The sequence below is a fragment of the Thunnus maccoyii genome, chromosome 4, assembly GCF_910596095.1.
Source record: "Thunnus maccoyii chromosome 4, fThuMac1.1, whole genome shotgun sequence".
Classification (NCBI taxonomy): Eukaryota; Metazoa; Chordata; class Actinopteri; order Scombriformes; family Scombridae; genus Thunnus; species Thunnus maccoyii.
Genome location: NC_056536.1, coordinates 21,583,637 through 21,595,984, shown reverse-complemented (window position 1 = coordinate 21,595,984; position 12,348 = coordinate 21,583,637). Strand labels below are relative to the sequence as shown.

The 12,348-nt window shown below is 44.7% G+C and overlaps 1 protein-coding gene and 1 long non-coding RNA gene across 15 annotated transcripts in view; one reads left to right on the top strand and one right to left on the bottom strand.

The window, feature by feature from the left end:
* The window catches only part of LOC121895350 (membrane-associated guanylate kinase, WW and PDZ domain-containing protein 1-like), a 96,740-nt gene that overhangs the window by 7,094 nt on the left and 77,298 nt on the right, over positions 1–12,348 (bottom strand). For all 9 annotated transcript variants that reach the window (XM_042408410.1, XM_042408409.1, XM_042408402.1 and 6 more), the window contains 5 exons: positions 9,248–9,282; positions 6,617–6,872; positions 3,985–4,076; positions 2,879–3,074; positions 2,351–2,653 (listed from right to left, as the gene is read on the bottom strand). In XM_042408410.1, the coding sequence (XP_042264344.1) occupies positions 2,351–2,653; positions 2,879–3,074; positions 3,985–4,076; positions 6,617–6,872; positions 9,248–9,282 (882 nt within the window). The remainder of the gene's footprint in view (positions 1–2,350; positions 2,654–2,878; positions 3,075–3,984; positions 4,077–6,616; positions 6,873–9,247; positions 9,283–12,348) is intronic.
* The window catches only part of LOC121895353, an 89,686-nt gene that overhangs the window by 29,886 nt on the left and 47,452 nt on the right, over positions 1–12,348 (top strand). For 5 of the 6 annotated variants that reach the window (XR_006095754.1, XR_006095755.1, XR_006095753.1 and 2 more), the window contains exons 2-3: positions 10,524–10,594; positions 10,772–10,958. This is a non-coding gene — a long non-coding RNA (uncharacterized LOC121895353). Of the gene's footprint in view, positions 1–10,523; positions 10,595–10,771; positions 12,304–12,348 lie in introns of those variants that run through there. The other variant, XR_006095750.1, reaches the window with a different exon arrangement.

Here is a 12,348-nt window from a genome sequence, read left to right as displayed (position 1 = left end):
AGACAGAAAAAAATGGAGAAAGAGAGGAAAAGAAATATTAATTATCCAAATCACCACATCAGCATGTTGCAATCAGTACACATGCAACATACCACATGCCACATAAAGGAGGAGAAAAACTGTATAATGTCCACAAAAAAAAAAAAAAAAAGAATGGGCCCGGGGTCATCTGACCCCATCGTTTGACATGTTACTCAATGCACTGTGAATCATATGCCACTGGTCAGAGCCCACAGTGACCAATGCTTGACAGCCTATCAATACACTGGTCAAAGTATCATGACTGTCCCCTCCTCCTACACCTCCCTGCCAGAGATCAATAATCAATCTTTGCTGCAGTGTAAGACATTCGAGTAATTGAGCTGTGGGATCCTGACCGGCTCAGAAAATGATAAGGATTCCTAAAGAGGGAGGGACACCGAGGTGAGATGTGCAGCCTGCAGCTTATATATGACACTAGTTATATGGTCAGTGCAAACACTGCAAGAAATACAATCTGTACCTGAGTGACAGTGTTCAAAACTGTACAAAATCTTGTTAACACAGAAGGTCCGAACAGACCCTTGGGATCTCCAGTTCTCCTCACCCTCCCTCCACCTCACTCCCTTTATCTCCGCTCCTCCCTACACTCCCCCTTCCATCCAGGATTTTTTTTTTTTTTTTTGCATATTTATTACATCTTACCTCGCAGCTGCCCTCCCTCTGTCTTAATTGAAAAGTGCACTTGTATCCTGTCACTCTATCCAAATAATGAGATATGGGACATTACAGGATGCGGCAGGTACCCAGGATTTAATACTCAATCTGCTAAGCACAACACCCACCCCAGGTCACAGGAGGAAGGGACGAGAGGGGGATGGGCCCTGCTGGACTGGTGGACTGGAGCAAAATGGTTTATGTATCCATGATGTATGGGAGGTTGAATCAGCTGAAACGGCTTTGTTCTCATGACTGACAAACATCTGGTGCTCCTGGAAGAATCCTCTGAGCCAAGTCTGTTTTTTTCGTTGGGTTTTTTTTTTTTTTTTAGTAATACACACTCCTCTGTCAGATTTCAGCTCATGACCCATGTGGTTGGAATCCATTAGGAGAAACGAGCGCAGGATGCTACAGTACGATCTCAGCTCAGCACATGAAAGCACAAAGTCCATTCATCTCATCCTCCCAAGAGGAATAGTGACAGAGCAGAACGGGGGGAGGGAGCGCAGTGAGGAAGTGGCAAAAACAGGAACCTCAAAAGACACGAAGACGTTTAGACAAGGTTGTTGACTAGCACTAGCACTGGTGTCACTATAAATAATACATGCATTCTTGCATTGCATTTTGCAGAATAACACCATTAACCCAAGGGATCAATGAAATTTTCCCTGGCCAGTCAGTGTAGCTAACATCTCATCCATTCTTGTGTTTCGCCTGTGACACACCACAGTACATCATCATAATGGCTAACTATACAAGAGACCTTGGCATGACATTGGTGTTGGAAATTCATCACTCTGAGGTTAATACCAAATTTGTTCGAGGAGAACATCTACAATTGCTCATCAATGCCTGAGCAACTCTGATACACACAATTCTGCTGTTTTGCTGCGATACGTAAATGGTATAGACAGCTATGGACTGCACTGAGTAGACTTCAATTACATGCTGAATGAATTGGTGAGGGCAGCTGTGAGGCATGAATCTGTGATGACGGTGTTTGTGATAAAGCTGTTGCCGGCCTGATCCTGAGGGAATGAGCGCTGCACATAAAGAGATTTCTTTATCCCTAAGCTCATGATAGTAGGTTTGTGACCTCGGCCCGTCTGTGGCATTAAGCGCGCTCCTGTCAAACGCCACTCCCCTGCTATTCACGAAGTGGAGGAAACTCAGTGAGGAGTAACTGCAGAAATATTGTAATCCTGCCAGGAGATGGCGTTAGTCATTTCAGTTAGTACTCTTTTCTGGAGGTATGCATAGAAGATCGGGGCTGTTTTTAATATCAAAAAGGGTATAGTGTAAAATTGTTTTCAGAAAAGTATTACTGTCAGTGCCATGTAGTAACATTTGAAGAATTTAGCTTTGAGACCAAAACGTTGCTCTGTTTTGAAGTCATTTGTGAATGCTGCTCACAGTCAGAGAGCAAATTAATCAGAGAAAAATAATGATCGTCAGAAAAACTCTCCTCACATAACTTGCACCGACACAGATTACTAATGCCTAAACAATCAAACTGTTGAGGCAGATTAAAGCCCAAATTGAACCATGTTATCCTCTGAAGTGAAAGTGAGTCAGCCTGTAGTAAACATGTCACGCCGAATTCAAGTCTGTGTCAATCTCAACTAGCTCCAGCTCGCGCTGCATCACTTACCAAAGGTGGTGCCGGCATCAGGCCTGGAAACAGACGACACAATGACAAAACCAAAGCCTTCGTTCTCTCTACGTTGGATCTCCACGTCGTATGGCTGCAGGGAGGCAGGCACCACCGCACTCCCGCTGCCTCCTCCGCCGCCGCTGCCGATGCCGCTGGTGGATCCGCTGCCGGAGCTGACGGTGTTGAGAGAGTTCTGGCTGCCCTGGGGGGTCCGCTTGCCCTCCGTCAGGCTGGGTGCCTGCGTGCTGCTGTGGTGGGAGGAGGCCGGCGATGGGGGAATGTCGCCTTCCCCTTTTGAAACTGGGGATGAGGGGGAAGAGAACAGACTGGTTAGACAAGTTTTACTTTACAACGTGCATTTCCTCAACTTCTCATCCAAGCACTCATGTCAGGAACCTTGATGAGGTTGAAGATGGCCTGCCAAAGAAGAACAAGCAGTGTGCATCGTTTATATAACATGCATGTGATGATACATGACACATGTACAAATATCCGTGCACAAGTTTTATGTAAAGAGCTCATCACCTCCGTATCCGGGTGTCTTGCGTCTGACAGTGAGGTTGACATGGCCCTGTTTGGCGGCCTGCTGCATCAGCTGCACCACCAGCTGGTGGGACTTGCCCACCACCGCCGTGCCATCCACACAGATGAGCTCATCCCCCGACCGCAGGCGCCCATCCTCATCTGCAGCCCCATACTTCACTATGTGTCCTATGTAGATCTGTAAAAGGCAAGCACACACAATGCATGATGTAATGGATTACAGATTTGCGTTCAATTGTGCTTTAATTTAATGTATCATATGTCAACACGGGGACATGAATACAGGAGCTTCATAATAATTATACTGCAGCTTATTAAGAGTCATTAAACTGTCGGAAATTAAACCATCAGCCAAGAGAGAACATGATGAGTCAGTGTGACTTATCTCCTCCTGATTTTAAATTAAACTGTTAAACAGAGCAGCGTTTCAGAGTGTACTGTTGCATTAGCTACTTCAAGGTATTTGTGGCTGACGTTCAGAGAAACAAAGAAGGCCAACGCAGCCTATTGGGGCCATGGAGAAGCTGGTGTGCTTAAGGCGTTGTGTGGGAGTGTACACACAGCTTTGACAGAAAAGCGCACAACTACCATGCAGCATCTTTGGCACAAACAAGTACTAACTCCTGTGGGGTAGACCTGAAGCCTGCTGCCATTTTATTTCCCTCTCTTCCTCAATATCTGCCTTCCACTCTCCCTCTTGCCCCCTTCTTTGAAGACAAATATATGGCGCACAACCAGAGAGATTGTGGGTAAGGGCTTTGCCTCTCTTAACAAGCTGTCTATACGATCCTCCAGAGAACAACAGCTCCAGTTAGAAACAGAGTGATGTGTTAGGACTCTCTGCTACTCCGGTTTAAAGGCAGACTAAACAGAAAAGTGGGAGGAAAATAAAAGACAAAAAACAAAACAGAAAGTAAGAACCTCTTATAAAACTAGGAAGGATACTAAGAAAAGGACAGAACAACTTATCAGCAATAGTGTGAATGATGTGTGAAAGTGTGTGGGTGTACACTTCTGTTAACTTTTCATCTATGGTGATTTTGTTGTGATAAGCTATTGATGAGATTCAAAGGTAGAAGGATACTTACAGGCTCCCCAGGCTCATTTCCTCCCAGGATACGGAAGCCGAAGCCTGTGTCCTTCCGCCAAAGGAAAATGTCTTGCTCCTGGCAATCTGGCACTGAAATACACAAAAGGAAGAATGAGAGGACTCCAAATCCGCCTGCAGGCTCCTCTCAGCGTTGACTGATTATCATCTATGTAGGCTAATCACTGAATACTTGTTGCTTTAATTGACATGTTATGACCCATTTTGTCTAATTATCACCAATCTACATCCAGTTGTGTAACTGCTGATCAATAAGGTGTTTTGTTTTTCGATTAGAGTCAGATTGAGAACAGGCAGGATCGACAGCTGCTCCGTCCCTCGCCTCAGCCCTGCCTCGTTGAGCAGATTGTTCTCGCATGTAGACCACAAACTAGGCTGCAATGTCCCATGCTGTGACCCCGTTGTGCTCTCAGAACCCGCATTATGAAAAGTCACACGATAGCGATCCCTATTATTAACCTGCATTTATAACTTAACCTTTCTAGCTTCTTTCTCCCCCGTGTGTCTCCTGCATTCCATCACGCACACACAACTCCCAACGCATTTGCATCTCGCCGGGGATGGAGCAGACTGTGGAGGAGGACACAGGCAATTTGGCGTCAGTCTGTTCAGCCCACAGGGCCAGTCCACACAGGAGGCACAGGCCATTTCTTCTCGCACCGCCTGCTGTCTACACGGCTGCCACGCAAGGCCAGTAGTGAACCCATTAGCTCCAGCTCTCCAGTTCCCCCTCCCGATAACTTGCTCAGTGTGAATTAAACTGCTGCGGTTTGTAATTAACCCTCCAATGACCCATGTGTATAGAGTAGCGATCAAAGCTCAATGTAAACTAACAGTAAACGGTTCGGGCGTGTGCCACATCAAGCGGACAGGTGACATAGAGCATTGAGGGGAGCAAAATTCCCAAATGCTCACCTTTCAGTCCCGTCACACTGAAATATTGCTCTCCTTGCGCACTCAGTGGATGCGTGGATGCACCCACTCACAAATTCAAGAGTGCGCGCTTGGATGTGACAGCACGCACATGAATACATATGAAAACACAGACAGAATCTGGGCCTCTTTGTCATTCTTTGTCTGTGTCTCTTTCTTGTTTCATTGTGTCTCCCCTCCTCCCCATCTGACTCAAAAAGGGGCTGCAGCTCCTTCAGGGGTTATCAAACAGATATACCAATCAGCCGCAGCTTAAAGCAGCCCTCTCAGGGCCCAGTTAATATTTAATCAGCAGCAGTCCTAGATTCTACAGGCAGCCATGATTATCAACCAACACTGCAATGCATAGCGTGAACGCGGCCTCAACAATCACAAATGTGCGACAAGCTAACACAACAGACCTGCCTCTGCCATCACCCCTATACAATCAGCACAGAGATGTTTTTTACAGCATACACACATATTCTCTGTTTTAAATATCAACATCAGTACAAGTACAGGAGGTCTGAGAGATGTAATTCAGCCAGAACAGGCAGGTGACCCGTTATTTGGAGGATCCATCCTGTTTTTCCTCAAAGGCTCTTCTATTTATGAACAGAAAATAAGTGGTTTGACACCCTCACAGTGTTTCCTCATGAATAATGCAAGAATAAGCCGTAACTGAAAATGATATTGAGGAGTCTTACAGAGAGGCTGCCGACATTCTGGTGCTCCAGTTTTGGATTTCGGATACCCTGTTGTGACCAGAGACTAAAACAGGCCGTGAGACAAGCTGTTTGGCTGCTGATACTGTAAATGTGGTCAGTTTTTAAACGATGTGCAGTAAAGTACACAGGCACATGTTCCTCTCTGTCTTCTTGTACTTATAAGCTTACTTCAGTAGAGAGGAAGGCAACAACAGGGTGTGTACAGCTGACACACACATACCAGCACACCACTCATCAGTGAGCACTTGTGTGTTTCAAGGACACTTCCCTCTTGGAGGCACCTTTTGTCACAGGATCAGTTGTGACTCAGTAAGCACACAATAGTTTAGCAAACACACAAAAAGGCACCAACAGACACACATACACGCAGATGTGCCTCGTGGTGATCACGCTGACTACTCAGCTGTGATTCTTGTACCCTGTGTGACATCTCCACAATTGAAGAAATACATTTGCAAACGCACTCTAAGCAAAGCAATCAGAGATGTATTTTCGGGGTGTCTTTTCTCATTTTCAAAAAGGCCTGACCATCCAATCAGTGGATATTATAGTTTTCATAAGTTGTGTTGAATCACATTTTGCCTGACCTCCATGTATAATCCCAAAATCATTCATTAGACCTTTTATATAGCACCTAGGTAAAAGTGATTTCACAAAATGCTTAATTGAAAAACAGGAAATAAGAATAATATGGAATAGAATAGACAAAATCAAGGAAAAGTGTGATATGTTAGCTATAAAGCATCAGGTCTTTTGGCAGGTCATTTCATAGTTAAGAGCTTTCTTTTTCTTTTCTTTTTTTTTTTTTAGCTTTTATCTGTCTAAACCATCCCTCAAATGTCTCTTGCCAGAGGTTACATTCTTATAGAGGGTTAAAAGGTCTGTAATAGTGCTGGAGGATAAACCTGTTTAAACTCTAAATCAGCAAAACCTTGAAATTCCTAAAAGAAGTCAGGACTGAATTCTACTCACGTCGGCTCTCGTACATGCTCCTGGACTGTGCCCAGATCTTAAAGGGGTCTGGCTTCTTCTGGAGGGTGAGGGTGCCATCTGCAGGGTCCTGAGGGGGCAGGCCTGGCAGAGGCTGGGTGGGGGCAGCAGGAGTGGGCGCCACAGCCTCACTGGGCATGACAGAGGGTGGGTGGCTGGGAGAATCGGTGTGGGTGCTGCGATGGCTGCACACACTGTGCTGGGAGCTGCTCTGGCTGTCTTTCCTCTCTAACTGGTGCTGGATGGACAAAACAGAAAGAGAGAAAAAGAGAGGTGTATGTGTGTGAGGGACGGTGGTGGAAATAAGCGGAAGATGGAGGTAGAGGGTAGAGAGAGGGGAAAAAAAGTGAGAGTGATAAGTGAGTCAGTGATAAGGGTGAGATAGAGGGGAAAAGAGATGTGAGAAAAGTGTTGATGGAGGACAAAGAGATAGAAAAACATTCAAGGTCATCTTTTTTAGACATTGCAGTAGAACATCTTTCACTAAAACGTCTGCTGGAGTGTGAGGAAAAACGACTTGGTTTCCATGGTTGCAAGACAAAGACACTTTGAAATGTGAGGGAATCTTACTGAACAAAGATATTGCTTTTTATAAATCCCATGATTCTCTGTTTAGTGCATCGAAAACAGAATCAAGGATGGTTTCAGTTGCAACAGGAATGTGTAAAATCTGGCATGAAAGCAAATTGTAAAATTCAAACAGCTGAGAAGAATTCTGGTAGGTAGGAGAGAAGTATTGTGAGTATTACATCGCCAGTTATTTGAAGATATTTAAAAGTATCTGCAGTTTTGACAATGAAGTAAGAAACTGTTTAACAATTAAAATATTCACTGTTAATCTCCTGCTTATCTTCTTTTTACAGTCTGTGACTGTGCTGCTTGGCACCTTATAGTTTTCTATAAGCTGAGTGTTTCTTTGTATTATGATTCTGCAAACAGAAAATGTAAATATTACCGCCTTATTATTTGCAGACTGTGTATGATTTCACATTACAAACACTTCACAGCTCTATGAAAAACGAGCCATACTGAGAAAATGCAATTACCGGCTGTAAAAAAGCACAAATTTGACAACTGAATCATATTTTATCTGATATGAATAATAAACCAGGGCATGAAGCGACTGAGAAGTCCTGGCACAGTCCTCCAGTTTCTCACTCATCACACTGTACGAGATGAAGGGTCAAATATTCCAGTAATGCTTCTTAATGAGGACAACAGCCGTACGAAATTGACTTCTCATTTGATCACCGGGGACTCGCTTAATGGGTTGAGACAGCGCAGTCTCTCTTTCATATGGGAGTTTACTCTAAGCATCTATTTAGATTCTGAACTGGAGGCAAAATGGTTGTTCTGCGCTGACATGAAGTCACATGCAGCATGACATTTCACTGACATAACACAGAGGGGGGAAAACTGGCTTTTTCCTCAGCGGAAAGCTAATCCAAAGTGACAGCCAGGCAGGGCCACTATTGGTCTCACTCGACCCCCTTACAGCGCCCACTCCTCTTCCAGCCCCTGTGACCATGTGACCTGAATAGGTAACGCCCATAGCTTTGACTGATAGCACTGCAAACTAATCCTAATCCTAATATCCAGCTCACTGAGGGGAGGGTTTTTAATGTCGATCAAGAGACATGGGATGAGGTTTTCTTCCATTCAAGTGGTGGGAATTGAACCCACTGCTGACCTTGCACGAGCCTGTCCGGAGGAAACGTCCTTCTACTATAACTCAACGGCTCTCCGGGGTGAATTAGGGTGACAGTAATTTAAAGCTGCACTGGCATCTCTTCTGAGCCTGTATTGATTTTTTTATCAGGTTGAGATGAGTCGTAAAAATGAGGAGGCGTTTGCTCTTTAAACTCCTGAGTAACTGCACTGTCCTCAGAGAGACCCTCGCGCTGACAGAACGCTCACAGAACTGGTCTTTCTCCCCCTCTCTCCCCCATCCACTTTTATCTGTCACTACTGTAACTACGAGCCACGTTGCAATCTGTTGCAATCTCTCCTCCAGCTTCCCTCTCCTTTTGCTTCCTGCTCCCTCCATTGTCATTGCCCCCTTCTTCCATGTCTGTTAGCCTCAGTGCGTCTTCTGTACCTGTGGGCTATCACAGTGATTCACTGCTTTGGGACAAATCATCTCCACACTGGTGTTCCCCCTCCCTCACCCGCATCCCTTTCTCCTATCTTTGCTCCATGCCTTTCTCCCATCTTCCCTCAGCTGTGGCTGTCTGCCCTCCCTAACAGCTGGTCACTGTTACACTTTTCTACCCAGGCTATGCTTAATCAGTCACAGGATGGCAGCGTGGCAGGAGTGGAGTGAAAGAGAGAGGAAATAACACACAGAAATGACAACACAGAGGCAACAAAAGCAAGAGAAAGAAAACAATAAAAGAGAGAAGCAAAAGTCAAAGTGGCAGATTGAGGGGGAAAAAAGTAAAGAGTAATGGTGGCAGCAGGATAAAGAACAAAAAAGAGAAGCTTTGGATGTAGAGCAGAAGAGCAAGAGTTTGATATCATATCTCTGTGTCTTTTGTTCTTTAAATAGCGCTCCTTTCACTCAGTAGAGTGAACATGCACACACACAAAAGAGCTGAAGATTGTGATACTCACCACCAGCTTTGGACTCCTCTTGGCTGGCACCACTCCTGCAAAGCATCGGCAGAGAGACAGAGAGAGCATTAATGACCTGTGGTGCTCGTCCCTCGTACCCTCTGATCAAAAACTCCCCAGGACAAGCGAATGGACCCCGGGTTCCTGCTGCAGAGCTCTCTCTCCTCTTCCTCCTCCTCTCTGTTGCTTTCTCTCTCTGAGCAACACACTGCGCCTAGGCTTCTCGCTAATCTAAGTGATCTCCTCCCCCTGTGCTGTATCCCGCTCCACTCAGCGTTCTCACCCGCGCTATTAGAAGGGGAGCTACTGATCTATCTGCATTAGACAGGTCAACTGATGCTGCAGCAGCCCCAGACTGCTGGTCCCAGCTACAGGTCTCCACAACCAGCCCTCAGATACCCCCCACCCCTGCTCCCCCCCTCTCTCCAGCCTGCTCGCCAGCTGTCTCCAACACGGACGTTACAGTGAGCTCTCCAACAGAATCTCAACTATTACCCACAGTGAAGGAGCTCAGCTGCTTGAGCATTATATCAAAAGGAAAGCCTGAGCTTCTGCCTTACTATGCACATCTTCTGAGTGGCTCAGTAACTACAGAGCTGTTTCCTCTCCACTCCTCTGCTTTACTCAAGGCTTACATTGAGATCTTCTCTCTCTGCTTTTTTTTTCTCCCCTTGTTCCCTCCCCTCCTCTTCTTCCATGCACCATGGCTTGCACTCTCTCTATATATCTGTCTCTCTCTCTCCCTCTCTCTCTTTTACACCAGTTAACACAGAGAGTCACCCAGAAGATCAATCTCATTTGTGCTAATGAAATATTAATACGTGGAGCCAGTCGTCAGGGGAGAACATTCAAAGTGTACCAGTGTAGGGAATAATCCACATTCCTACGTTTCACATCCATCACAACTCAGCAATTCATCATGTGGGTTCCTCTATGTAAATCACATTAACACCAACTTATTCATTCAGACTCCACCTGATTATTTACACCACACACTGATATTACACACCGCTTTCCAAGAAAACTACTTTTCTGTCCTGAGGCTGACACTACAGCACAGTATGTTGAGACAAATATAGAAAAATGAATGCATGAATGACATCAGGCAGGATTTGGGACAAAGAGTTGCCGTTGCCAAGGCAATCAAGTAGTTCTGTATACAGTGGAAACAGTCCACTTTGCTAAATGTGAGGAGTACGCAGCAGCACACAACTTTTACATTCATTTGTGGACCTTTGATCAATTACAGCCTCATTCTCCTTCATTTCTGCTACAGACGGGATCTTTTCTACGACACCTGACGCACAGCATGCACAAAGAAAAACCTACTGGAAATATTAATGGAAGGTAACACATGCAACAACATGCAAGCATCCATCTTAGGCTCTTTCTGCAGCATTGGCAAAAAATCATTAAATGTTAAAACTCTCTGTTGCTGCAAAGCCCCTCTCTCTACACGATTCATAATTTATCCCCCCCTATTTTCTCTCTCTCTTTCTCTCTCTCTCTCTCTCTCTCCCTCAGATTACGGGGTGCCAGTTACTGGAGCAACTGGAACAACTCTGCTGCTGACCGTGTTTTTGGTGAGCGTGTGCAAGCGTATTTAACCCCGGAAGGACACCCATTAGAAGGTCATACGTCAATAATAAGTGTTTCCCATTACAACAGCTGGTTACATGACCCTGGAGCCCTAAATCACACAATGTGGAAGGTCAGTAGAAACATTTCACTTTGAAACAACCTCTGAAAATCTTGAAACTGCCAACATAATTATCACCAAGCATGTAGAAATTGAATTTAATTATGGCCATATGGTTCATAAATTTGGGAATGGAACTAAAGGGGAATAAAGATTAAGGGAATTGGCAAAGTTAAACAGAAATATAACCACAGCATTTTAACCCCAGCTCTACATTTATACAACTACAGTTTGTGTCAGCCAAAACAGCTGATTTACATGCTGCATGGTGCGAATGCATCTTCACGCGTGATGCAGTCTTTAAATCTGCTTAACTTACTCTGGCATTGTGATGCTGATGTATACGTGTGATTCAGAGTCGATCGAATCTGGCTGGATGTAACATTTATGAGCAGCTGAAAGCTCGGCGAAGGAAATATGGGAATCGCATGTTCCTGCACACACGCGACTCTGTGGATACATCCATAAATGCATGCATGCTATACATATGTAATATCAGCACAAGCAGGTATGCAAGAGGATGAGCCTTTATTTATGCAGAGAGGTGAGTTAGCCAAGCACACACATACATATACACAAGACGCACACAGCATTTACATTATGCACCGGGGCCATAATCCTGATTTTTTTTTTTTTCTGCAGAAGCTGCTGAATGACATTAAAACTCTGCTCAATAACCCCCCCCCAACAAAACACAGCTGCGTTTTAAAAGACTTTGCATTGATCGCTAAGGATGCAAAATGACTTGAAAGGCCTGGTTTTATTAATACTGAGGCAACCTTCTACCAGAAAGACTGTGTCCATTATCATTCAAATGAGAGAGGAAGTAAACAAATTGCAAGAGAAAGCGAGCGCCTTTAGTTGTTTGATGACCTAAACCGGCTCTAAACATCAGTGTGGAGGAGGCTGGCTCTTTAACAGACATAGACAGTGAAGTATGCCTGTTAAAAGTAGCACAATTACAAATAAATATGCTAATGAGGGAATTATTGAACAACACTAAAGGCAGCAGGAACAAAGATGCTGTACATGCATGTATGCAGCTGCAGCCTAAAGTAACACACTCATATTATCAATCGGGAATATGAACACATGCCAGTTAGTGTTTTCTTCTTAACAGCTTGTGTAATTTGTGTATGCACAAGCAAGTACTGGTGATAGTGAGTGAGTGAGTGGGTCACACCTATGTCTTGACTAGATGTCCTTGCTGTCAGTCCCACATATGCAGGTTTTTTTTTTTACCGGTAAGAGGCAACAGCTGAGCACAAGTTCAATAAAATGTAGAAAAGTGTGTTTATGCATAGTTGTGTGGGTACAATGTGTGTGTGTGTGTGTGTGTGTGTGTGTGTGTGTGTGTGTGTGTGTGTGTGTGTGTGTGTGTGTGTGTGTGTGTGTGTGTGTG